Genomic DNA, 27,309 nt, shown 5'->3' with positions numbered 1-27,309 from the left:
GTTTAAGAGGCCACTTTACACACTGTGTAACATTCACCATTCTGCCCATGTTTCAACATCCACATTTTCTCAACTCTACCATCTGTTGACTTTTGTGAAGTAAAGGAGCTAAAACCTTTATTATGCGGGTGAGATTCATCCGGCTGAACCAAATATCCAGCCAGTCTGCAAGCATTTGGACATACTCAAACATTGTTGGCTAAATGAATATTTTAATAATGGCCCTTCAAATTTTCAATGCAATATTTACTTCTTACTTCTCTACTGGGCCTGGACGTGGAACACTAAACTTAATTAAACAGCTTTATTTTAGGTTTGAGTGTGAGTATCTATTATGTACAGTAAAACTCCAATAATCCGGATTAATGAGTGCCAGATTTGATTGCTTAAAAAATAATAAAGCGAATTGGAATCACATTAAAAATTTACTTTAACATGTCCAGCAAAGCTAATTGCACAATTGTATTAAAATAAAAAAAATATCCTTTATTTTTTATTTTCTAATAACGATCTGGATATTTGGCAATTCGAATGACTGGTGTTTGGATAAACGGAGTTCTACTGTACTCGTAATTTGGTATTAGCGTATATATAATATAAGTGAAAATATTTTATCTCAGTTTATTTTTAAGCCTTGACAAAAGAGTAGTAGTGTGCTGAAACCGGCCAGCATATAAAATGTATTTTAGTAATAAACTGGTAAGTTATAGCTTCAAATGTTTGTTCACGGAATGCTATATGTATTTGTTTACTTTTTGTATCGTTATAAATATCACGAACTCATGCTGAATTTACAATATATTTTCGTTTTATAAACTGTTTAAAATCATTTTTAAATTGCTTAAATTCCATGCGCTTTGTAGGTTCAAGACGTTTGGTAATGTTAGCTTTCATATTATGTAAATGAAATTCACTCAAAAAGTATTTCCAACATAAACTTCAACTGTAAAAAGGGTCTAGATTTCAACCGCTTATGCCCTTTCTCACTGCAGGACATGTTGTAATCTAAATTCTATATTTAAATGGATATGGGGGCTAGATTTCTAATCGCCCATGCGCTCTGTAGCTGCAGGACATGTTGTAATCTAGCTCCGATATATTATTAAAATAGTGACGCTAAAAACAGACGTGGCTATCCCCATTGTAAGTTAAATTGAGTAAATCAACTTGTTGTCTGTGGTCGATCCATATAACCGTAGGATTTTCTGTTGCTTTTAAACGGTTTTCATAGCAGAAATGAAGGAGATGGCTAAGTTTAAAGTGAATATTATTATGTGAAAAAATATAAACAAAAATTTCAAAAATGACCGTGGCTGGAGTCAGACACGTTTGTTTTTTAGCGTCACAATTATACGCAACGGGAAATTAGAATAGCAACCGAGTATACGCACTATAGCTGCAAGACCTGTTGGTATGTTTATTGTAATGCGCCCTTAAGTTCATTTTCACAAGTTACTAGGTTCAAAGAATTATAATTTTACCACACAATTATATGGTTAATTCCTCGTTTTCGAATTGCCACGTTCTGAATATCTATTTTATTTTCAGAAAATAGAACATCATCCCAGACCAACCGATCTTCTACGTCTGACTCCGGAGAGGACGAAGGCTCCGAGACCTCTAGGAAGCTAACAGACACCGAGATGTCCACTGCCACCGAAGGCCAGATGAAGAGGTATGGCCTCAACAAGCGAGCCTCACTGGGATTCGCTTACATTGGGGCCAGCAAACAGTACCACTATGGAAGTTTCTACCTCAGGATGGGCGCAGTTGGTAAGAAATTTCATAATCCAGTTTTTAACTTTAAAAAGTCCAACCGACGAATGTGTCCACAGATCAAACAAACTGTTCAACGAATCTGTTTAATTAATTTATTTTATTTTACATCACAAAACAGCCAAGGGGCATTTACATAAATAACGTAGGTTAGTACAAACATAGAAAGTAAGAATTTCGAAAATCAACTCATTTTTTTTAAAAAGATGTGTAGGAACCAAAAAGCATGCAGCAATACAAATAAATGTAAAACTCGAATAAATTTTTTTTTTTTTTTTAATTTAAATACATTTTTTCACGTTTTTAAAAAAACATATAAACGTATTATTGGTTACGTACAACAAAATTTAATATTTTACATCATTATCACCATTACCTTTATGCACCTAATGGTGCATAGATCACTGCATTATTACACCAATCGCAGTGTATCTTGATCATTTTCGTTACATGGAAGTAAGATGATCAGTCTTTCTTTTTTTTAAAATTGAATCCGAGTCATGGTTTTACAATGAACAAAATGTATTGATTAAAAAAAAAACAATTCGCACCTTTATAAGAATAATGACAATACACAAAACTTGTTCATTTTGAGTAGTGTAACTCGTATGATTTTTTTTTATATATTTCAAAATTCTAGTTGACAGTTTAGTATTAAAAAAAAACAATTTAATTAAAGCAATTAGTTTATCATGCGCAGTAATGTTTCTTATCGATCACCACTTTATTAGATCATTCCGAAAAAAATGTGATTTTATTTGTTACGTGAAGGTAAATGACCAGTGTTCCGCTTCAGGTACCAGCCTAGGAACTATGAAATATTCTAGTGTGAAAACACTCTTTCAAATAAATATTTCATATCAACCATGTCGGGAATCGAACCCGAGACCTCTTGCATGGTAGGCAAACGTGCTGACCATTACACCCCGAGTCCGACATTTTACATTCAATATTATTAATTTTCCACCATATAAAGTGAAAAAAAAGTTTAATTACGAAATAACAGGTACGTTGTAATTTTTTTTAAATAATTGTATCAACACAAATTCACAAAAAAAAATCTAATAAAATTATGGTAAGATTAAATATTATGTACCTACACATATAAAAAAATATCGTGTGAAAAAGAATGTTTTATATCGAGTTTGATTAGCTTAAAAAAGCATATTGTTCCCTTATCTCCTTTTCTTAGCAATGTATCGTATAGGATACATATGATTTCATTGTTCTCATGAACTGAAACGCTAGTAAAACAACATTTAGATAAAACTGCTTTAACAAAATTTTTATTTTTAACTTCGTATCACAATTTATAAACCATGATGAAAACAAAAAAATTTTTCCCTCTTTTTTCTTTTTTTTACCTGACGTTTGGCATATCCAAAATTTATTGAATCTTGTCTTTCTCAGTCTTCCGCGTTTTCTGCATCCATCGAAATTCACGTCGTAAATCCTTTTAGCCATTCTTTGCACGATAAATAATACTGCGCAATTTACCATTTACGAGAGTAAAATAATATTTTCCCTCCAATTTCTGATTCTGAACCGGTGTAGGGGGGTGGGAAAAGGAAGGAAAAAGAGAGAAAAGAACAAATAAATTTGATTTGATAAAATACCGAGCGAAAGAATGGCGAATATCAAAGCGAAAGTTGGTCTGCTACGAACTTAGCTCAGTAGGAGAAAACTTGCCCCGGGCGTTATTTTTACTTATTGAAACATATATTTTATTAAAACTTATTTTTCAAAAAAATTATGTATTATACATTACACAATTTATTTAGTTACATATTGTTTATCAATTATATGTGAACACAACATGCGCAAATAAGTATAAAGAATGTTTATTATATATATATATATATATATATATATATATATATATTGTAATATTTAGCAAGACTCCGGCAGAAAAACGTCTTTAATTTTCCGAATAATTTATCAAGAGCGTTCAATTATTCATAAAACAAGCATTTTGTTTACAATAGGCATCACTGATTATACATATTTTTTGTGTTTACCCACAATACGCGTTGCTAACCAAAATTCTTCTCTCAAGGTTTTGTCTATAACTACTCAGCAGTGGCGAGCCGTGATTTATTTTATAGGTAATCTATTAAAAATATTCATTAATTTGTACTACATATAAGTACTTACATAACATGTAAGTAATGTAATTATAAATGACTAATTTTTTTGTGGTTCTGTGAAAATCAACTCAAACAACAATTATTATTAATTATTATCAAAAGTTCATTAAAAAATACCACAATGACATTCAGCAGATATTTTCATCATGATCTGTCATCGACAGTACTGTCAAGACTTAAGCACTGGCCGATTTCTTTTAAAATGAATGATGCCTAAAACGGCCACTGCGAACGCCACCTGTCCCATGTGATACATAATATGTCAACGGTATCCCATCAAAGAAAAACAGTCCTTCGGAAATAATATTTGAAATACTAGTTTCCAAATAGAGAATCTTCTAAAAATATTTGTAATCTGCAAGTTTATTTTAGTACTAAAAAAGCCGACTTGGGTTAAAGACGAAAAATACAGTGTACTTTTTTTGTACGGAAGAATAAGCTGAGGTAATCGGCTAGTTTCATCGTTCAGTAAGAATGAGCTGAGCGCTGGCGCCGGGCGCACTTCATAGATATTTTTTTGTAGAAAGATATGAACGGTGATTTATAATAAATAACAATTATTTTATTTATTTTCCCATAAACATGGTGACTATAAATTATTATTATTAAAAGTCAAATATAATGGTAAGCTGTGCATAATCGCTTACTTTGACGATTCGCCCCTGCTACACAGTAGATTTTCCTTCCAAACTATGAAAAATGACGTCAAAACAAAGTTAACTGTTTTTGGCCAGACTCGTTTTCGCCAATACAACTTCTCAATAAAATCAGTTTCCACTAGAAATCTACCCCTTTTTCTGATACTACTGTTACTGCCGACTGTATCGGGAAATATAGCAGCAAATGGGATTGATTAAGTTAGTTTCAAGACCCCTAAAGACATTACAAGTCGTTGAGATCTCCAAAGGATACTTCACCGTACAAAACACATACTTTTTGTATGTACTCGTGTATCTACAATGAGCTTTTAGGTAAGTTTATTTTATTTTGTTTGTACTTCAGTTGCCTAGAAGTCAAAGACTATTAAGATCTGTTTTTGTTATTTTTGATCGGTTTTCTGTACTTCTTAGATTAAAAAAGTTCGTTTATTAATTTAAAAAAGTGTGTAGTATGAACTTCAATAATAACGATTGCATTGTTATATAAATAACACAGACTCATCGCTGATTGTGACGCAAAATAATTCATTTATAAAATCGTTATGACGTAAAAAAATTCAAGAATAAAAGGTCGGAGTGGTTTTTGATTTATTTTTTGAAGTGGAGTTGCTTATTTTTGTATTGCGTATTATGTGCAAGGCTTAAATTTACTGCTAAGGGTATGTTCCTTCTAACTGACCTAGAGTGATAGTCGGCTGTTGGCTTTTTAAGGAACTTCTTTGCATTTGATATTCTTTAAGGGTTTGCTGACAATGGTTTTGGATTTGGGTATTTTAAATATCTTAATTATTATGGTGGAATATTTAAATATCACAAAAAAAATATCAGTGGTGAAATAAAACGTTAGGTGATTTATGTTTTATTAAAAGTATGTAGCTGTTGTAATATTATTCAATTTAATCAAAGATCGAGATGGGTCAATCAGGTCCCGTTTTACAGTGGGAAGTTAACAGAGTTATTTTTTCAATTGTGTATACAGGGTGTTACTTAAACCGTGTTACATCCGAAACCACGAATATCAAGAAGGCATATTGGCACATTAAAATCATTTTTTTAGAACGAATAAAATTTTAAAAATAAAATATCAAAAAAGGCAAATGGTTGCTTACTTCTGCAGGAGTGAAACGAGGAGGGGGAAGGGGAGAGTCTGACATTGCGCCGCGCTCCCCTCACTTCTCCCCCGCAGAAGTAAGCAGCCATTTGTTTTTTTAAATATATTTTTTTAAATTTTTTCTTTGTTCTAATTATTTTTTTAAATATGCTAAGATGTGTTCTTGCCCATACTGATCATCGTGGTTTTGGATGTGACAGGCTTTAAAGAACATCATGTATAGTGAAATCGAACTTTCTGGATGAAAAATAAATATTCACACACATAAAAGTGTTTTTGTAAGATGTTCAATTACAAGTTAACGACGAAAATACTTACAATTTTTATACAAATTAATAATAACTTTGTTAACTTCCCATTGTAATCATGGCCCAGTCGCTCAATCACAAATAACTATCGACGTGCTAATAAGCGGCGTGATAACAATTTCTCACCAAGGTTGTTTATCGTATTCGCGATCACAATGGAACATCCGTGAACACGTAATATTTAATGTCAAAATATTTACGTTTCGCGACGTATAATCCTGCTGCGCAATCACATATCTGAACTTCACTGGTGTAAATATGGAAAATATTCCGAAACTGCTATTTTTATTTATTAATTTATTATTTATCATACTATTCATTGCATTTAGCCGGCGGTTGGCAAGCCAAATGTCAAGAAAAGCAACCGCCATAGTAATAGTAATTTAATTTTCACTTTTTTGTTTTAGATACTCCTTACTATTTTGCAAATGCAATATATTGAGTAATTTTTTTAGTAAACGCTGATTTTTCACTGTATTTTTTTACGAGGAAAACAATAATCAAACCGATTACACACGCGTTGGCTTATGACTGAGATAACTTAAGCATGTTTATTATTGTTCATTGTGATCGCTCAAATGCTTAGCATGTTTTTAAGCACGTAGATAGTTATTTGTGGTTGAGCTTCAGGTTTCTTAGTCATTTGATTTCTCAAGTCTGTTATGTTTATTAGGTATAATAGTGTTTTTAACCAGCTCATTTTCGTTATTATTTAAATATATTTAAAATAAATATAAATTTTACATTTGTGAAAGCTTTTATTCATCTGGGGTTTCTTTGAAACTTTTGTTAATTTTCATGGTATTTAAAACCCACACACCAAGAAGTTTATCCCTGATTTCTCTTCATTAAAACGAAATTTTATTTTTCTTTATTCTTTGTTACTCGTAATATAAACGACATACTTCTCTTACGTCTCTTCTCCGTAAATATTCAAAGGTAAGATTTTTTGGATTCCCAGAATCAGCATAAAGGATTTACGAAAGGGTCTTATTAATAAAGTGGTTTTTTTTCATATGCTGTTTATGAAAATCTTTTCTTTTGAAGATTACTCGATGAAAATAGAAGCTTAAAAACGTTTTCGTTTACCAATAATACTGTACATATTTTTAATTTCCTTTCTTAAAAATCCTCAAATGTATTTTCGTGTGCGCAAAGCGCGCACATTGCCTTTGTAAATGTAATATTTGCGTTGTTGTGATTCACCAAAATATTAAAATTTTGGTGCCATTTTTGAAATTGCTCTGTCTGCACACAGTGGAACACATAGAAATAAGAATCGTCCAAAAGGAGCGTAGAATCATATTTGAATACATCGGACTGTGTCCAGAAATCCCCCCCACTTTGCACCACTTTCGCAGCGCGTATTTGTGAAGTCGCCGTGTAGTGTTGCCAGATGGGAAAAAATATAATCATAACACAAATGTAAAGTAAAAAAAAAAAATAGCAATTTGTTAATTTCTCTAAAATTTAATTGTGCACGCGGAAACATTGATTGACACAACCAGAGTAGATAAGTTAAGGGTCATTTAATAAGAGTAATTAAATTAACGAACTTTGAACATAAAACAAATTTTATTTTACATAAAACTGATATTTTGATATCATGTCAAATAATATTTGATGTTTTAAAGATAATGTCGGTTGAATGTCCACCACGGCGTTGTTCAATCCCAGATCCAATTTTCATTAGATGAGTAAAGTAGGGTAAAAAAAAATACTACCCTGACAACACCAATGTCCATTTTGTTTTCTTTGACAATCTGACGGATGGAAAAATAATTTTTAAGTAACGCATTTGCTACTTACACATGCATTTGCTAATTACACATGAAATTTGATCACATCTTATTTCTTAAATATCCCAACAGTATTTATACACTTTAAAACGACACAACACGGCATAGTTGAAATCAATCGGGAGTTGCGTACTGCGCGACGTCTACAAAGAAACTAATGGTTCAAAACGTTAAACTACTCTTTTAAGAGTAGTTTATATGCCTTCTGTTTGATGCGCGTATGCGGTTTCTGGACTATTCTCAATTCTATGGTGGAACATAAAAATAAGAATGCCTGTCATAATTATCATACATTGTGTTAGGTTTAAACTAGACCAGTCAACGGGTAAATTATGTGGAAATTAGTGTTTTGTTTGCGAGAGCTTTACTAAAATAAATATATATGATATTGAATATTATGAAGTAGGTAAATAACCCAATAAGCCTGGTGAATTATAACCCGCATGGTCCCACATTGCGTGTCATAACATCAATCGTATACAGCGTGATACCAAAGCGAAATTGATCGTAAAAGCAATAATAGTGGATCTCAAAAAAAACAGTTAAAAATGCGAATATTCAAAGTAGGTATGATAGTAATAATTTATCAAATTAAAAAGGCTAAATGCTGCAGATCCAATTTCACCATATAAGCAAACAAAATAACTTTATATTCGTTAACAACATTAATTTGTTTATGTATTTATATATTATACATGGCGGCCCCTTGCTGTATTAGATGATAATGCTTGTCTTACGTATGGAGGGTTCCGGGTTCGATTCCCGGTGATATCACAATAAATATAATTTATCTTAAGCTTGGGTTTTCTGTGCTATAATCGGTACTCTTGGCCAGATGTGCAAAAAAAATACTCAAAAATTAATTATAATATTTTTTTAAATAATTTTAATAAATATTTACAGCTTGAGCAACATTAACATGAGGAAAATATATATACATATAAGGAACTGCACTAACAACAAAAATATATTTAGCAAAGACAAACTTTCTTTACCATAAACTCTCAAGAATATAGAATAGTTATTTTAAAAAAAATAACCGTTTTTCTTCATTTGTTACTCTACTGAAAAATCATAGAAATATGGATGTTACACCTCGGATAAAACAGTGAATGTTAAATAGTGTGTAAAGTGATTACTCACACCAGTCAATGATTGTCATGAGCCTTGTAAAAAGCACGGGCTTTCATATTCCCTTATGAAAGAGATTCTTGATTTATGTTGAAAACATATGACAAAATTAGTTATATGAATTCCACCACCGAACAATGCAACGAACGACGATTCTGGGACTTACGTAATGTCAAATTTAAATACGTTTCTAAAAATATTTTTTGCTTCTTGATTAAAGGTAGGTAGGTACCACTAGGGTAGATCAATAAAAGGATAAGAATGAAAGGTAATCGGCCCGGGCCCGTATTACAAAGGGATGTTAACAGAGCTATACAGCAAAATAGAGTTTTCTAAAAAAAAATCTATTTCAATGAAGTAAACGTTCAACTTCAGGTTTTGACGATGATACTTAAAACTTGATAAAAAATTGTATATTTTCGTACAGAAAATTCGATTTTACTTTATAGACAATTGAAGACAACTCTGTTAACTCTGTAGTATTTCCAGGTCTCAAAACGTAAGTACGCGACCTAAAACAGGTGGTAATATCTTAATTCCTAAATTTAAAACAACTACTGCACAACATCATTATACTTAAAGAGGAATATTTTTCTTTAATGAAATGAACAAAGATAATAAAAGGTACAGTCAGGAATACAATATATTTAAGAACGAAGTAAAAAATTGCATCTCTAATTCTTCTTAATGTAACACTGATTGAAAACATCGTTTATATCTTTTTTGTAATTTATTTATGTTATTCTAAAAATATCATTGATCAAAATAAAATTATCTATTGTAAGACGTCACTCCGCATTATGTACACAAGAATTGTTTATTTCTTTTACATAATGGGAAACGTTAATGTAAATATATGTATTTGATTAATGTAAAAAATTGTATTTAGTTGTAATATTGTATTTGTATTTGTTATTAATAAATAAAAATAAAAAATAAAACTTCCCATTGTAATCGGGGCCCAGGAATAGTATCAAAAAATACTGTTTTATACTACACAACCATAGATTAATTTTGCCCTCATCTACGATCCTTTTCAAAATTGCCACAGATTTTGGAACTGCCTGTATATTAATGATAGGCAGCAGTAATAATACAATGGGGTGTAAAATGTCGCTGTACTATTTGAGTTCCTACCTTATACGATTATCTGAATAACACGATCTTTTCACAGCATATTAAATGGTTACTTCCGCATCCATACCATAACGTGTTAGTGGTAGCATAATACTTGACGCATTTTTTATATCCGAATTAATTCGTTGACGTTTTGACAAATTGGTACGTAGAATATTTTATTGGCTAACCGACATTTTTTTAAAATTATAGAACGTATGCTTGTATAATTTTCATGAAGAAGAAATGGACATTTATGTATTTAAATATTATATTACACCAAAATAAGGTTTACAGGCTCTCATATAGGCATGAATGGCAAGCAAAAGAGAGCACCATTTTAATCAAATTACTATTCTGTTTTTCATACCGAAAAATTGGTTTTGCTTTACAGACGATTGAAAATAACTGTCAATTTCCGACTGTACGGTCTCCGGTCAAACAAACTTATATTCTACCATTAGTATGTCAAATTTCGTATAAACTCTGTTGAAGTTGAAGTGAGTCCATCGATAAATACTATAATCTGGCAAAATGTACACAATGTAATGAAGCCGTTTTCATAGAAAAAAATTGTATCATAGAAAATTAAACCAAATAAATTATTTGGTGGCCTCCAAACTGTCATTATTCCCTAAAATTAAATCTTCTAATATTTTTATAACTTTGAGTCACGCTCACTCAGGAAACTCATATTACCAAGAATTCGCCTAGACAAGAGAGTTGCCATAAAATAAACTCATATATTTAAGAATGATTTATTTTATATACATATTTTTGAGTCATTTAAACGCTAGAAAGACTGACGCATATTTTATTCTTCACTTTATGGCGCTTCTTCAATTAAAATAAATCATTTCGATATAATTCCACAAAAAAGGGTTTAAGCTTAACTATTTAAGTTATTTGAGTTTTTTTAAACGTTTATTGGTGGCATAATTTAACCTAGAATCAAAGAAAAATGACACAAAATGTGTTTTTAAAATGCTCGTATTGCTTTTAAATAACCAAAGTTTAGTTTTCCCGTTAAGTTCATTACCTTTAAATTATTAAAACTAATTTTACTAAAATACTTTTTTTTATATGAGTACCAATGTTCCTAAGTTGCATCTAAAATTCAAGAGGTGTCGTAATCTGCCGGTCGAAAAGTAATTGTGTTCTATTTATAACTCTTAAGTATATTTTTTATTTTAAAATTATTGTTTTTATCTATATTAAAAAAAAAAAATAATGACACAAAGAAAAGCGTTTTAAAATGGCAAAATCGTATGATTTACTTACTTTTTTTTTCAGACTACAGTCTTAAGCTGTACGCATAAATTATTTCTCTAATGTGTTAGATAATTATACTCTGTAACTTAAAACTACTTACCTTGCGTCCTACGCTTTTCAAATGTTAAAGTCGTTGGGGTTTCATTTGTAAGGATTAGTCAAATAATGCATACCGCCTATAGATATTGCGTTTCTTCTTGAGTGTTAACTAATAACGGATACATAATTCCTCCTTTACTCCGAAAATAGTAGGGTAGTTTTGTTTAAAATTAGACTGTTTCTATTGTCAGCACAAATATTTTTTTTTATTGTAAAGGTAAATTTTAACCGTCAAAACAATGTTTTTAGTACATAATAGTTGATCGCTTCTCCCCTGCAGAAGTAAGCAACCATTTGTTATTTTTAATATTTTATTTTTACAAATTTTCTTCGTTCTAAATATTTTTTTAAATATGCCAATATTTCTTCTTGCCCATTCTGATCATCGTGGTTTCGGATGTGACAGGGTTTAAAGAACACCCTGTATATGAGAAATGTATCTAGTTAAAAAGACGAACAATATTTATTGAGTTGAATTTTAGAAATAAATGACGAGTGATACTTAAATCCACAAATTTGGAATAACCGCTGACCGATTTCATCGCTTTCGCGAAATCTTCGAGACTGGTGTTTTTATTATAAAATTCAGTGTATTTATACAAAAACAGTAAGGATTGAAAATTCGAAATTATGCAATCGTAATTTAATTAAACTATTTTTCTTCTGAAGGACATTTACAAAGTGTTACGGGGTAAATTAATCTTATTTTAATGAGTTCAAACACTTATATTGCTGTGGCTCTTCTTTTATCAAGCTCTTGACTATCCCATCCTGGTGAGGCTAACGATTGTCCTTGCTAAGGATACCAAGGGTGGTATTCTGAATCTTCACTACCCCCTAAAGTTTAATTAATTTGAGGATTTTCATTTTTTAAAGGTGACGTCACATTTAATCATATAATGGCCACACTGATGATCGAACGTCAGATAAATAAGATCACGTGAAATAAAAATATTTTCATATTAAATTTTACGTCAAATTAATGTCGAACTAAGAAATGTCTATAACAAAACTGTTTTAAAACGAATAAAATCTAATGCGGTTTAGTCAATTCAACGTAATTGTTTTGGGTAATGCTTGAGTCGTAATAACGTTCTAAATGAAAATCATCGTGTTTTATTTCATGTGTTCATATTTGTTTGACGTTCATCATCAGTGTGGCCTGATATGAAGCAAAGTTTAAACGCATGCAAAAAATAAAAATCCCCTAATGAATCTCTCTAGGGGGTAGAGAAGATTTAGAATAGCACCCTAGCCTCTCGAAGATGTCGCGAAAGCGATGAAACCGATCACAAATCGGTGGTTAAATTACACTCGTCTTTCATTTCTATGATAATTTCCATTTTTGTAAGTACATGAGTAGTAAGATACACAAACTTAGATTTTAATTTAATCAACTTTCATTTATGTTTTTTTCTTCTTTTTTGCACTAAAAATAATTAATGATAACCTTAGATCATAGAATTAAGATTAGATATAATGATCATAAACCTAATATAGAAATTTCACCGGTTAATTAGAACTAAGTCTAACTGTAGGTGTATAAAACTATGTAGTTGTACTGTATGTTTCCTCAATAAAATAATAAAAATAAAATAATAATTATAAATCAAGTTCCTACCATGAACATTTACCAAGAATAACTTCCACTAACAAACCTGAATCTATCGAGTATGTTTTTTTTTAATATTTTTTATTTCCTTTTTTAATTAATTTAAAATAAAAAAAGTACCTTTTAATCTTTTACAGAATATTTCCTTTTCTCTTTCTTATATTACACAAAAATATTATACCTGTCTATTTATTATAGGAGCAAAAATTTAAAAACATTTGAACAGGCCATGCCTTTGTTGGATTTTTTGTTTACTATTTTTACTGTCAATATGTATTTCATTGCTGTGTATTTATCCTTTATTTTTTGTATACTCTGTTTTACCTCTTAAGCATTCTAATGCGATAATATTATATGACGCGTGTTTTTTATATTTTCTTTCATACTAATATCTGAATTGCAACAATCCAGTAAATTGGGTTTGATTTATACCTTGTCTTTTGTCACACTTCTCTCTTGATTGGGAGACTTTTAGCGTGATGTACTCGTATATGGGACCCCTAATGGTCCAAATTATCGGACCGTGCGAAACAGCTAACGAAATTTCCTTCCGAATGAGTTTTGGCCAATCAGCGGTTGATTTGTCAATCCCCTTCGTTATTAGAACTGCGTGCAGATACATACATGCGAAATATTACACCAATACACCTACAGACAGTCCTGGTTGGCCCCGAAATATTAATTGGAACTTGTATTTACGCTCGCTACTAATAGTTTTCCTCGGTTTTATTAATCAACTTTTGCATTTTAATCGTTTTCTATAGTGAGGAAGTTCAGTGCCACGGAAAATTGGATATCAAAAATGTTTTTTTGCATACGGTAAAAAATAGTAAATTGTACGCGAAGTCTTGAAAATGTATGAAAAAAATAATGAAAATGGTTTTGATAAAAATAAACTGTTTTAATTTGTTGCGACAGCGAGGGGAAATATTTTTGAGAAGGGAATATGGGAGTCTAGGCATTTACAGGGCTTATGACCTGTCATTAGCTGGCAAAATTTTCCTTTGATATAAGCGCATCACAAAATCATTGTTCCTTCGCGGGGAATTTTTTTTTTTCTTCAATTTAAGTCAATACACCCTGTTTTTTTTATCGGGCTGGGTGGATTTTTGCTGTGGTGGATAAACGACCTTAAACTGTAAACGTTTATAAACGATGTTGCTAGAGGGGTGTATTTTAGTATGAACGTTCATAAGTCATTCAATGAATCCTATGTAAAGAATTTACTCAAATAAACTAAGGCATGGCATTTCGATATGGCGAGGTTTGTATGTAAAGACAGAGTGATATGGCGTTTTATCCTCTCTGCTTTTCTCTACGGGGAAACGGCGCGATAGTTTGCTTTAATATCGTCACTCTCCGCGTGTTGCCAATTAAATTGTTATTTTAATATTTCATCATTACTTAGAATGTTTTGAATTTTATTTTTGTAGAATCCGCGATAGTGAAAATGGCTTACATAAATTTAAACAAAAGGGGTATGTCTACTTGAGCCTTTTAATAATAGCGTCTTTACCACACGTTTTTCTCTACCCTTAGAATTTCATTCTCACTGAAAAAGTGAAAACTTCACATCCCTCGCGTGTCGCAATTTGTCTTGTCGAGTTGTAATAAAATAAACATTTCCTTTGAGAGCGTTTTCCGGTAATCCAAGCCGCGAGATTTTTCTACTCTCCACTTTAGAGTCCTGTAAATATATCCATAAAAAGCCTTAAAATGTGTGTTTTTCATACAAAATAACTAAAAAAAAACATTTATTCCATCTCCACTCCCAAAATTAAACATAATAAATATTATATATACGAGTATTACACATGACATCTAAGAATAATATTCAGACTTCTCTATCGGCTACCAATACTGTGCGTCCTCACAAATCAAGCATGCATTTCGCTAAAGATCCAAGCAATAAACTTCTTTGCTTACAACTTTTTTTTAAATGATTGGATGCAAATAATTATGTACATAAAGTCAAAAAAACATGTTATATTTGATTTGTCATTCTGTCGAGCATCAACTTTATTTATTTTTTGGATTTCGGAGACGATTATCTCATTATTTTTCTATATCCATTTGATTATTTTACGATAAATAAATAAGGGTGAACACCTTTGCTTGTTAGTGGAATACTGCTGGTAAATACGACGATAAAGAATAGGATTATCAAATATGGAAGTTGGTAAATGTACATAAAATAAGATTCTTCACCATAGGGTGCCTTGTGGTGAAGGGAAGAGGGGGAAGAAAGGGAGACTAGAAGACTCTAGAATGAACGGCTCACGGACCATTAATCCGGGACGAATTATTACAGAAGACCCCACCTAAGTGTGGTGTCTAGGGTTTGATGCATACAATATATCGATGTTTTCAAAACATCGGCCTCGTGTCTTCTGAGTTTGTACCACGGAAGGCCATAAGGCCAAAATACAGTAGTGAATTACAGCACAGAACACCCGAGATTAAGAAAAAAAATGTTTTTAATATTTAAACCTCTCCGAAAGTCGAATCCGGAATCTCTGACTGTGAGACAATCGTATTACCTACATCGCGGGGATAAAAAAAAATCGGATAGATTTTTTAAAGAAAATATCGCCGTGTCAAAATTATAAACAATGTTTTCAGTACTCTGTTTTTTTTTTTTACATTTTTACATTTTTTTTAACAACAACAGGCCAGGAGGCCTAATAACAGTGGTGAATTACATCACAGAGCACCCAGGCTTGAGAAAAATCACATTTTAATTTTTGTGTTCTCACCGGGAATCGAACCCGGAACCTTCCGTGCGTGAGTCAAGCGTCTTGACCACTACACCACGGGTGCCGATTTATTTGTTTTTATAATACATGTACTGTTTTTCATTCTGTATTGGAATGTCCTTTTGGGTAAAGAACTTATTTTTTTATCAAATAAAAACTAGTTTTAAAATACTCATATGGAAAAATGGACGTCATAGCAGCTTTAAAAAAGAGCCAATGATTTATTTTTTTTAATAAAAAAAAAATCTTATATCGTCGGGTGTCTGTCACAAGTTAGTATCTACAAATTTTCGAAAAATGAGATGTTTTCATAAATGACGTTAAATAATTTATTTTTTAAAAGTAAATATAAATATTTCGCATTTTATGAATACAAAAAAGAATGTGTTATAATGTTCAACTTGCCGTTTTATTTGAATGGTTCATTAGGGGTTGATGAGCTTTTAACTTATCAATATCTCACAACTAATAAGATTTAGTTACCTTCATGTACCAGAACCCGACGATACATACCCTATTATTTTGACGTAATTCCTACATCATTTAAATAAAAAATAAAAAAATGTAATTTTTTATTAGTTAAAAAAAAAGTTCATTGGCTCTTCTGTAATCGTTTGTAAAATAATTGATGGCTAAGTAATACATACAGTACTCGTTTCGGAAAAGCATGAGTTAGGTTAGGTTAGGTTAGGTTAGGTTAGGATTAGGGAATCTGTTTGATCAAATAATTTTGGTGTGTTCATTTTTATTGAAAAAATATTTTCGTTTATAAATACGTTTTTTGGAAGTTAGAGGTAATGAGTCTTCTGCTTCGGGCGTTTCTATGCAATTGATAAAATAGCGATTTCACTATTGACATATTCATACATAGACATGCTCTGAGCCCTCAAAAATGATGACACTTAAGTCATGCCCAAACGCTCAGTCATGCCCAACGCGTATTTAGTCGTTCTTCGATCGCCAGCCAGGTGCGACGTTTATAATCGAAACAAAAATGCCTACTTGTGTCATGAAAACGTGTAAAAAGCTTTCGGTTAAACATTTTAAAAGGGGTTGTGTAACTTTTCTTTGGTAAATATTTATTCATGAGTGGTTAACAAAACTTAAAACAATTCATTTTCAAATATAAATATTATTTTTTGTAAACGTCAAACTACGCCTAGCGGCGCAATCGCGAAGCTCTTTTTAGTTACAGTTATGCACTGGTAGAAATTATTACATTTCAAAAATATAATAATCGTGAGTTAATATTTTTTTCCATTCATCAAAATTTAGTGAAAATAAATATTTTTTTCGAAATTATAAGGAATGAATCTGATTGGGATCCTCCAAATATGTACTAATGTTGATTGTTAACATTAAAATGCAAACTTTGTTACATACCAAAAATGAGTATCCTCCAATTTTTGGTAGTATATGCATGCTCGTTGAATGCAGTCCTGGTGTAAATAAACTAACTTGGTAACTGAGGGTGCGTTTTCGTCAATACTTTTAAAAATAATTTCCTCTATAGGGCGTGTCTATGTATTATTATGCCAATGGATTTCACTGATTGAATCTTATAATAATATGACGCATAAGATGACTTAATGTATTCCTAGCCAAATAAGACGGCGCTCACTTATCACTTTTAGTCAAAATTAAAACCTATCGTACTTTAAACCGAAATGATTTTATTTTGAATTCTGCTTTCACTTTCATTTATATTCCTTAACACGATTTCAACTATGTATGTAAAACGCGTTATTTTCTCATATTTTCCAAAATAAAACATTTATCGAATATTATTTCATAGCTCAAGTGTGCTTTCCTTTATCGCCCTTATTGAATCAACCCCTTTGCGTGAAATAAATAAGATTAATATTATTATACATCATATATATTATTTCGGAGATTGCGGAAAACCTTTTCATCAGGCAAGTAATTCGAAGCGACTGCTGATCTCATATTTTCCATCATTGTATCTATTACACGGATAATATTTATTATGTTAGGATCTCGAATAAACTTCTCCTGAATCCGGAAAAACAAGCTCTCACTCACTTGCTATTGATTTCCTTAGATGTTTTGTTATAAACACCGACGTAATTTTTTTTTTTATAATGAATTATTAAATTTTTTTTTTCAATAAATCAATATAGATACCAGCTTTAAAGGAAATTAAGTCAAAATATATATGGGTTTAGTCAAAGTATAGTACATAAATTTAGTTTAATTTCACTTTTCTTTATAATTTTTACCAGTGACCGACATCGTCAGACTGATGTCGGTCACAAGGAAACCCGATGATAGTTATTAATAATAACTGTGTTTAAATAACCGTTTAATTTTTAACTGTTTTGGAAGAATAACTGTTTTAAAATAGTGTTTGTAGTGGAAACTTGCGCGTGGTCGTTTTCTTCCTAGCAAATATATACATTAGGGTGGGCCGATATTTTTTTTTCCGATTTTTTAAATTAAAGGGGTCTAAAAAGTTGCCTTTTGAATTACTCGAAATGCAAAAAATATTTGATACAACTTTTGGCCCTCAACCAGAGCTTGAAGTTTTCGAAAAAGTAAATTTTTTGCGCTAAACCGGCTGTCATTTCGTATTTAAGTAAGAAAATCAGTCCAACTACATTTCATTATGTGCATAAAACCTTATTAAATAAGCGTCTAAGGGCGTGAGTTGCACTTTTTGTAATAAATGGGTAGCATTATTTTAATGAGCCATTGTTTTCGTCAATATTAGCCAGGCGCTCATCGGAATCAGCTCCGCGGAGTGCAAACTTTTTGCTTTTCGGTCGTTTTAAAACGTGTCGAATTTGTAATGTGATTGAATTATATCTTTACTAACAAAAAAATAATTTTATCAATGTTGATAATTAATAAAATGATTAGACAGTTAAAAACTTCAAACCTCGGTTGAGGGCAAAAAGTAGTATAGCAATTTTTTTCAAATAATTTTTACGTTCAATGTGATCCAAAATGCCTCAACCAATACCTGGCTGAATTATAAAAATACTTTTAAGTTTTTAACATTTTACGGTTCTCTTCAGAATAGGGTGTTTTAGTGAAGAGGACTCTACAAATCAATATTCAATGTTTTGTTCTTATATAACATTTCTCAGCTATATGAAAACTGTCGACGTTATTAAAATTCATATCAAGTAATGATCCTAATAATTTATCCGAATGTCTTATTTATTTTTCTAGCTTTCGGTATCGGCTCTATGATCTACTCTGGACTGGAATTCGGGCAGTACTTCGAGCTGGAACCAGACACCAACTGTCACAATGTCCTCCTGGCGCTAACTCCTGCGACTAGAATGGCCTTCATCTTCATACAAATGTACTTCATATTTCTCAACAATGAGGTATGCTCACCAAGTTAACAAACATTACGGATTTTTTGTTAGGTCATGGGTTGTGTTTTTTTCTAGAATGACTGAGCCAAGAGTCCCGAAGAAGTTTCTTAAAATGTTAAAAAATTCAAAAGAATCTAACACACCCAAAAAAAAATATCGTGGTGGTTTCTTCTCTTTTTTTTATTTTTTTATTTATTTAAATCTTAAAGTAGGGCACACATATCATACATATTGTTATGTGTGTTCTAATAATAACATTGCAAATATATTTAATTTATAAATTGTTTATCACATATGTCTTGACCATTATTTTAAATTTTGATATGTTTTTTTCTTCATAAATATTTTTTTCCATTTCGTAATACTTTTTAATTGCTTTAAATAAAATAGAATTTTGTGACTTTGCCTTTTCCTAAATGGAAGTCTAATTTTGTTCTTTTCTCTAGTATTGTGATCGTGATCATGCTGGTTCCGATCATTTTTTTTCCAAAATTCTGTTTTTTTATTAGAGTTTATAATTTTATGAACAAATATCATTGTATTGTAAAATATTCTTTGTTTATATGTTAATAATTTCATTTCATTTACCATCGACTTTACCCTCGTATATCTGTTTTTTTTTAAATGATTCTAAAGGCTTTATTTTGTAATACAGTTAGTTTATCTATGTTTTCTTTGTTTGATACAAATAAAATGCTACTACAGTAGTTAACGTGTGGTTCAATAATTGCTTTGTAAATAGTTTTGCAGGAGTCCTTATCAATAAATCTTCTGATCCTTCCCAAAATTGATATTTTTTTTGCAATCTTATTTATTACCATCTTAGCGTTTTGGTGAAATGTAAGTTTTGAATCCAACATTACACCTAAATATTTAATTTCAGTGACTTCATTAAATTTTTCATTTTCCATTACAATTGATGGTGTAATTTCTATTATTTTGTTTCCTATATTCATATATTTAGTTTTGTTAACATTTAATTTTAATTTATTAACTTTTAGCCACAGTGATACATTATTAAGATCATGATTTAGTCTGTCCATAATTGTTTTTTAATTTTCTCCCGATATATATATTAAGGCATCGTCTGCAGAGAGTCTTATTTTTGAATATTTGCCAAAGCAAGTCTAGACAAAATACAGTTGTTCCATCTTAGGGTGTTAAATGTTACATAGTGATCATTTAAACCACTCAATAACTATACATGCCTGAACTTTGCGTGTTCATACCACGCCGGGGTCACCACTATCAGGATATGATCCGTCGGAGTATCCTCCCGATTTGAGATTAGTTAATTATAGTTATTTCGAATTATGTGTATAGTTCATGATTGCTCATACAAGATTTATTTTTCAATGGGTTTTACAATGTACAATCTGAATGCGACAATGCTTTGCTATTGCTAGATTTGAGTATATACTCGTGTATTTATATTAAATTAACACAATCGAAAGTTTGATATCAATTATTGTATTTTGTTAAAATTAGATATGTACATATACATTGTTATTTTTCTGTTTCGGACTACATAAATTGTGAGGATGTGCGGTGACAGGGAATTTCTATAAATAGGGATTTGAACATGGTTTTCCTGTCACTGTCTTGCGTTCTAGTTCCCATAATAAACTATTCATCAATAAAGCAAAACTATTGAGACGCGCCGATGGTAAATATTTATAATTATATATGTGTATTCCGTACGCCCGAAAACATTTAATTCAAAACCAAAATACCCGAAAACATTTCATTCAAAATGAAAATGCTAGATTACATGTAAAAACCGTTCAGATAAACGTAAAAGAGATGACGTTACTTTTCATTTGTAGTACCTTACTTGTTTATGATTGAATTCCATAATTTAAAATAACAAACAAAACAAACAAACCATCACGCCGTTTCCCCGTAAGGGTAGGCAGAGAGGATAGAACGCCACAACACTCTATCTTTGCATACAGATCTCGCTTCCTCTACATTCATACATCTTCTCATGCACGCGCGCCGATTATTCCGACTTTTGACATGTCCATCTTTAAGTATTTGTTGGATTTGGTCATGCCATGTCTTTCTCGGTCTTCCTCTATTTCTGCATCCATCAACATTCGCATTGTAAATATTCTTAGCCGTTCTCTCGCTGTCCATTCGTTCTACATGTCCAAACCAGCGCAGAGCTCCTTTCTTGATTTTGTCGATAATGCTTGTCTCAGCCTTACATAATGTACGGATCTCAACATTTTTGCATCTATCGTACATAGTTTTACCACACATTCGCCTGAGAGATCGCATTTCGACAGCATTCAGCTTACTTTCATCCCTGTTTTTCCAAGTCCATACTTCGCTCCCATACATCAGGGATGGGACCAGGACTCCGTTGTGAACTGCCAATTTTGCCTCTTGTGACAACCATTTATTTGCCAAGGTCGATTTAAGTGCACCGTTCACTCTGTTCCCGGCACTCACCCTCCTTTCAATATCTTTCTCAGTCATTCCATCCCTAGTGAACATACTTCCCAGATACACAAATTCCTCTACTTGTTTTAGTATAAGTCCATTCACAGTGATTTCACATTTAGTCATACTTTCATTTCTTTCAAAAACCATCACATTTGATTTATCGACATTCATCAGCAAATCGCTTCTCTTGCATACATCGTAGACCTTTGTTACCAAGAATTGCAGTTCCTCTTTGTTATTAGCAAGGAGTACAGCATCGTCAGCATACAAAAGACAATTGACTTTTAAATCACCCATTTTTGCTCCCATTCTTAAGCCTTTCAGTTCTTTCATGCAGTTATCGATATACACGTTGAACAGCCATGGTGACATAACACATCCCTGCTTCACTCCTTTATGAATGTCAAACCACGATGTGTATGATCCATTTACCCTAACACATGCTGTGCTGTCTTTATACAGAGAAGCAATAGCACGTGTTAGATTTACGCTTACTCCGTACTCCGATAACACCTTCCATAATTTTTCTCTGTCAACTCTATCAAACGCTTTTTGCAGATCGACAAATGCGCAGAAAAGCTTTTGGTTTTTAGCAAGAAATTTTTCTGTCATGTTTCGTAAAGCAAATATTTGATCCATACATCCTCTTCCATTCATAAAACCGCTCTGAATATCCCACACTCTATCCTTTGTAACTTTTCTTACTCTATCAATCAGTATTCTTCCATACATTTTGCCAACAGCGCTCAAAAGGCTGATTGCTCTATAATTTCCGCATTCTACTCTTGAACCTTTTCCCTTGTATAGAGGCATAACAACAGCCCTTCTCCAGTCTGGAGGAGTGTATTCCTCCTCTAAACATCGGTTGAAAAGTTTGTGCAGCCATACAAAAATTATTTCACCGCCCGCCTTTATAAATTCTGTAGCAACATTATCAAAACCTTGCGCTTTTCCATTCTTCATATATTTGGCAGCAATTCTTATTTCTTCCATTCTTATCTCTGTCGTACCATCATATGCATTTAAACTTACCTGAGGAGGTGCTGCAGTGCTTATATTTCCTGTATGTGTTTCATACACCTCCTCAAAGTATTCCTTCCATCTTGTTTTTATTCCACTATCATTTGTCACCATTTTCCCATCTTTTCCTTTTATAGCTGTCATACATCCACTTTCATTACTGTTTCGGGAATTTTTCACCGCTTTCCAGAATATCTTTATATTTTCTTGGAAGTTCTCGGTCATTTTGATTCCCTCTTTTTTTTTCAACAATTTTTTTCGTTCACACACACCTTGTTTCACTCTCTTCTTACATTCATTATATATGCTTTTTAATTCTGCATACCTATTACCAATCGCTTTATTCACTGTCAGCAGATTTAACCATGCTTCCTTCTTTTCTTGCACTAGTTTTTTTATTCCATCGTCCCACCAAGCATCACCTTTCTTTCTTCCTTGTTTCGTTATACCGCATATTTCCATAGCAGATTCACACATACCATTTTTCAAACATTCCCACATTGCATCAATACTCATATTTTCCACACATTCATCGATCAGTTTAAGATTTACGGCCCTTTCAAATTTATCTTTTATGCAATCATTTTGGAGTTTTTCAACTTTGACTCTAGAAGGCGCCTGCATTTTGCGGGTCTTGGACCGCCATCCTTGAAACAAGATTACCCTTGATACCACCAAGAAGTGATCTGTTTCCATTTCGGCTCCTCTGTACACCCGCGTATCAACTGTTACAGGCCTCAATCTAGAGTCAATGACTACATAGTCGATAATAGATCTTTCATTGCCTCTCTCCCACGTATACTGGTGGATTTCCTTATGATCAAAGAACGTATTTGACACAAAAAGATTCCATTCCAGGCATACTTCTAGCAGTCTTCTTCCATTATCATTCTGTTTTCCATCCCCGAACATGCCTAGGGCTGACTCCATCCCGTCTCTTCGAGTTCCCACCCACCCATTCAAATCTCCCGCAAGTATTACTCTCTCACTATCTTTTTTTCCATTCATTACATTCATCACACTTGTCCAAAACTTATCCTTCTCAGATTCGCAGTCGGAATTCACAGGAGCATATCCTATTAATAAAATAATACTCGTCAATCCAATCTTGAATCTGACAAACATAAGTCTAGAACTTATAAGGACATACTCTTTCATACACTCTATCATTCTGGGCGATAGAAACGCGGCAACACCCTGGCAGGCTCTGTCTGTATCTGGGACACCTGACCAAAGAACCAGGGCGTCACCGTGTTCCATCGAACCGCTTCCTTTTTTCCAACTTTCCGTTATACATAATATATCTACACATTTATTCCTCATCACATCACACAATTCGTTCATTTTTTCACCCATGCGTCCCCTTATATTCCATGTCGCAATTCTGCATTCTTGCGTTTTCCTCCTCTGTGCGCCCCCACGGAAGGAGCGACCTGACGGGTTGCGAGCCTCATCGAAGTGATAAATATTCAAATTTAGAATTTTTTTTGTAAATGTAAAACTCTGCTCTTTTTGCTAATAAAGGTGCACTTATCGTAGAAATACGATTTTCAAAAATGTATTGAATGCGAATTATTTTAGCGTTACTAAAAATCCAGTTAAAATAAATAAATGTCTAGAAATCAAAAGGAATTTAAGGAAAGAATCTGGTTGGGATCCATGAAAAACAAATTTTGTTTGCAAACATTCATAGACAAACTTTTTATGTATACAAAAAAAACATCCTTCCAATTTTTTAGTATATGCATTCACGCCAAATGCAACCCAGTGAATAAAACATTTACGCTCCTAACTTTTTTCTACAGATTAGGTTGAAGATTTTATGAGCTATAAATATGCCCAGGCCAAAGCTCTTCATTTCTCGAAAAACAGCACGTAAATCGATCCAGTAGTTATTAAGCCTATCAAGGACACACATACAAACATTGCCTTTTATAAATATACATAATAGCGCCTTATGCTGGCCGTTCCAGCATTCCATGCGATGCTCAATGCTCAGTTACTCACTCATCAAACATAATCAAAAAATATTAAATCATTGGATAAATTAAATTATCTTTCAACAATGTTTGATTATGTCCAAATGCTTGCAGACTGGCTGGATTTCCTCCCTAAGGAGTTGTTCGTATTTAAATTTATTTCAACAGAGAGGGAAAAAGTTTTCGAGAAGGGAATATGGAAGTCTAGGCATTTACAGGGCTTATGACCTGTCATTGGCTGATTTAAGTGGCCACTTTACACACTGTGTAACATTCACCATTCTGCCCGTGTTTGAACATCCACATTTCCTCAACTGTTCCATCTGTTGACTTTTGTGAAGTAAAAGAGCTGAAACCTTTATCACATGGGTGAAAAAGAACCAAATCACCTACTAGGCAACGCCTGGAAACAATTTTCCAATTTTTATATACTTCTTCTTTTACCAGGTAGTAATTCAACAATGTTTGATTATGTCGGCCTCTGTGGTGTAGTGGTCAAGACGCTTGACTCACGCACGGAAGGTTCCGGGTTCGATTCCCGGTGAGAACACAAAAATTAAAAATGTGATTTTTCTCAAGCCTGGGTTCTCTGTGATGTAATTCACCACTGTAATTAGGCCTCCTGGCCTGTTGTGGTGCAAAAAAAAAAAAAAAAAAATGTAAAAAATGTTTTAAAAAAATGTCCAAATGCTTGCAGACTGGCTGGATTTCCTCCCTAGGGAGTTGTTTGGTTCAGCCGGATGAATCTCACCCACGTGATAAAGGTTTCAGTTCTTTTACTTCACAAAAGTCAACAGATGGAACAGTTGAGGAAATGTGGATGTTCAAACATGGGCAGAATGGTGAATGTTACACAGTGTGTAAAGTGGCCACTTAAACCAGCCAATGACAGGTCATAAGCCCTGTAAATGCCTAGACTTCCATATCCCTTCTCGAAAACTTTTTCCCTCTCTGTTGAAATAAATTTAAATTATCTTTATTTATTATCATCATTATAATTTCCTTTCCGGATCTAATGGTGCATAGGGCACTGCATCGGTACACCAATCGCAGCGTATCTTAATAATTTTTGTTACACGAAGATAAGATGATCAGTCTTACACTTCATTATTCATTGACACTGCATTCGTAAACAAAATTCAGCGTCTCTCGATCTCATGTTATATGAAGGTAAGATGATCAGTCTTACGCTTCAGGTGCCAGACCAGGGACTATGAAATTTTTAGTGTAAAACCACCTTTGTAAATAATATTTCATTTAAACCTAACCTAAGACCTCAGAAATGGAATACGAACACGCCAACCGCTATACTATTGCGCGAGTTTATCTCCGCACATTTTCCTTTTTATTATTTTTACCTTAAAGTAGTCATCGGGTCGAAAACATTGATCCAGGGTTCTGGTTCTACTTTGCATTTAAAAGTCTTAATCGTCGTGGACACGGACATTATGTTTTTACAAGCTTGTCAATTTAATTTTGTTTTAATTTCAGCAAATGAAAGTCTATAAGCACAAAGTAGTGGCGAGGTTTGGGCTGATGCATATGGTGGGCACCAACCTCTCTGTGTGGCTCAATGTCCTCATTCAGGAGACCAAGCATGAGATTCTAACCTTCTACAATCCTGAGAATGATACCCTTGGAATATCACATAGAATAAGTGAGTTCATTTTCTACTTTTGCGTACAACGCATATTTCATACCAAAACAATATTTGTTTCCACACAATGTTTAATTTATTGTCAGCCTATCTTAGAAACGATACAACCAAAAGTGAAGAGGGAAAATAAGAGTCAAAAGTATTGTGTTAATATAATGTTTGTATTTTCTGTTATTCTTGAATGACGTAATTTGGCTAATAAATTATTAATTATGCTTCTTGGAATATCTTCACTGATTTGCCAAAAAAATTACTTGATGAGTCTTGTAAATATACAATCTCTTTTGTATTTTTTTTCTGCATAAATTATATCAATGTATTTAAATAAGGAGAGAACAAGAATATTTTTAAAAAAAAGATTTTCAAATATATTTTACAACATTTTGTTTCCTCAGGTAACTAATTAAACAATGATGAAGTTCAGTGTTTGTTTTTTATTTGTTAATAGACTATTAAACTAAGCCGAATTTACTTTTTTTAATTTTTATTTATCGAATTATCAGTGCTGTAATTTTTTCAAGTTTTGTATTGCTGAAATTAATCCACCTGTGATGTCTAAACTTCCGTCCGCTTCTTCTCGGTTCCATCTGCCAATTGGTTGGCGATAAGTAAACCGGAAGTATTCCATAACTCTATTATCATTGGTTGTTTCATATAAACTAGTGACGTCGTTCAAAGTAGTTTGTTTTTATTAAAATATTTTAAATTTTATTTATTTTTTGTTTTTTATTTTTATATTTTTTCGTACATTTTCAAGAAACTTTGCTGTATAATTTAATGCTCTAATTTTTACCGTACGTAAGATTTAAAAAAAATCTAATTTCCCATTGTGCTGAAGTTCCTCATTCTAAATCCTTGCACAATGATTGTTGAGTTTCTTTATTTTATCTTTGATTTTATTTGTATTGCTTAGTTTGTTAAATTTCATTTGATTTAACCCATGAATTATTTTATAAATGATAATTGCGTCATTTAGTACTATAAATAAACTTTTGTCAAAAATATACTATAAATGACTCGACTGTTACTGTTTTCTTTCAGTGAATAAAATAAATCAATAAGATAAATA

General features: G+C 32.2%; 1 protein-coding gene across 1 annotated transcript in view; it reads left to right on the top strand.

Moving 5' to 3' along the window:
* OtopLc (proton channel otopetrin-like c) overlaps nt 1-27,309 on the top strand; it is a 147,778-nt gene that overhangs the window by 113,937 nt on the left and 6,532 nt on the right. Inside the window, exons 6-8 of the mRNA XM_088228068.1 lie at nt 1,549-1,773; nt 18,982-19,142; nt 26,075-26,240. Coding sequence (XP_088084194.1) covers nt 1,549-1,773; nt 18,982-19,142; nt 26,075-26,240 — 552 coding nt within the window. The remainder of the gene's footprint in view (nt 1-1,548; nt 1,774-18,981; nt 19,143-26,074; nt 26,241-27,309) is intronic.

The sequence above is a fragment of the Micrasema longulum genome, unplaced genomic scaffold (assembly GCF_059751315.1).
Source record: "Micrasema longulum isolate JH-2025_06_02 unplaced genomic scaffold, ASM5975131v1 h1tg000559l, whole genome shotgun sequence".
Lineage (NCBI taxonomy): Eukaryota > Metazoa > Arthropoda > Insecta > Trichoptera > Brachycentridae > Micrasema > Micrasema longulum.
Note: the sequence above shows the minus strand (reverse complement) of the source record. Positions and strands in the feature narration are given on the sequence as shown.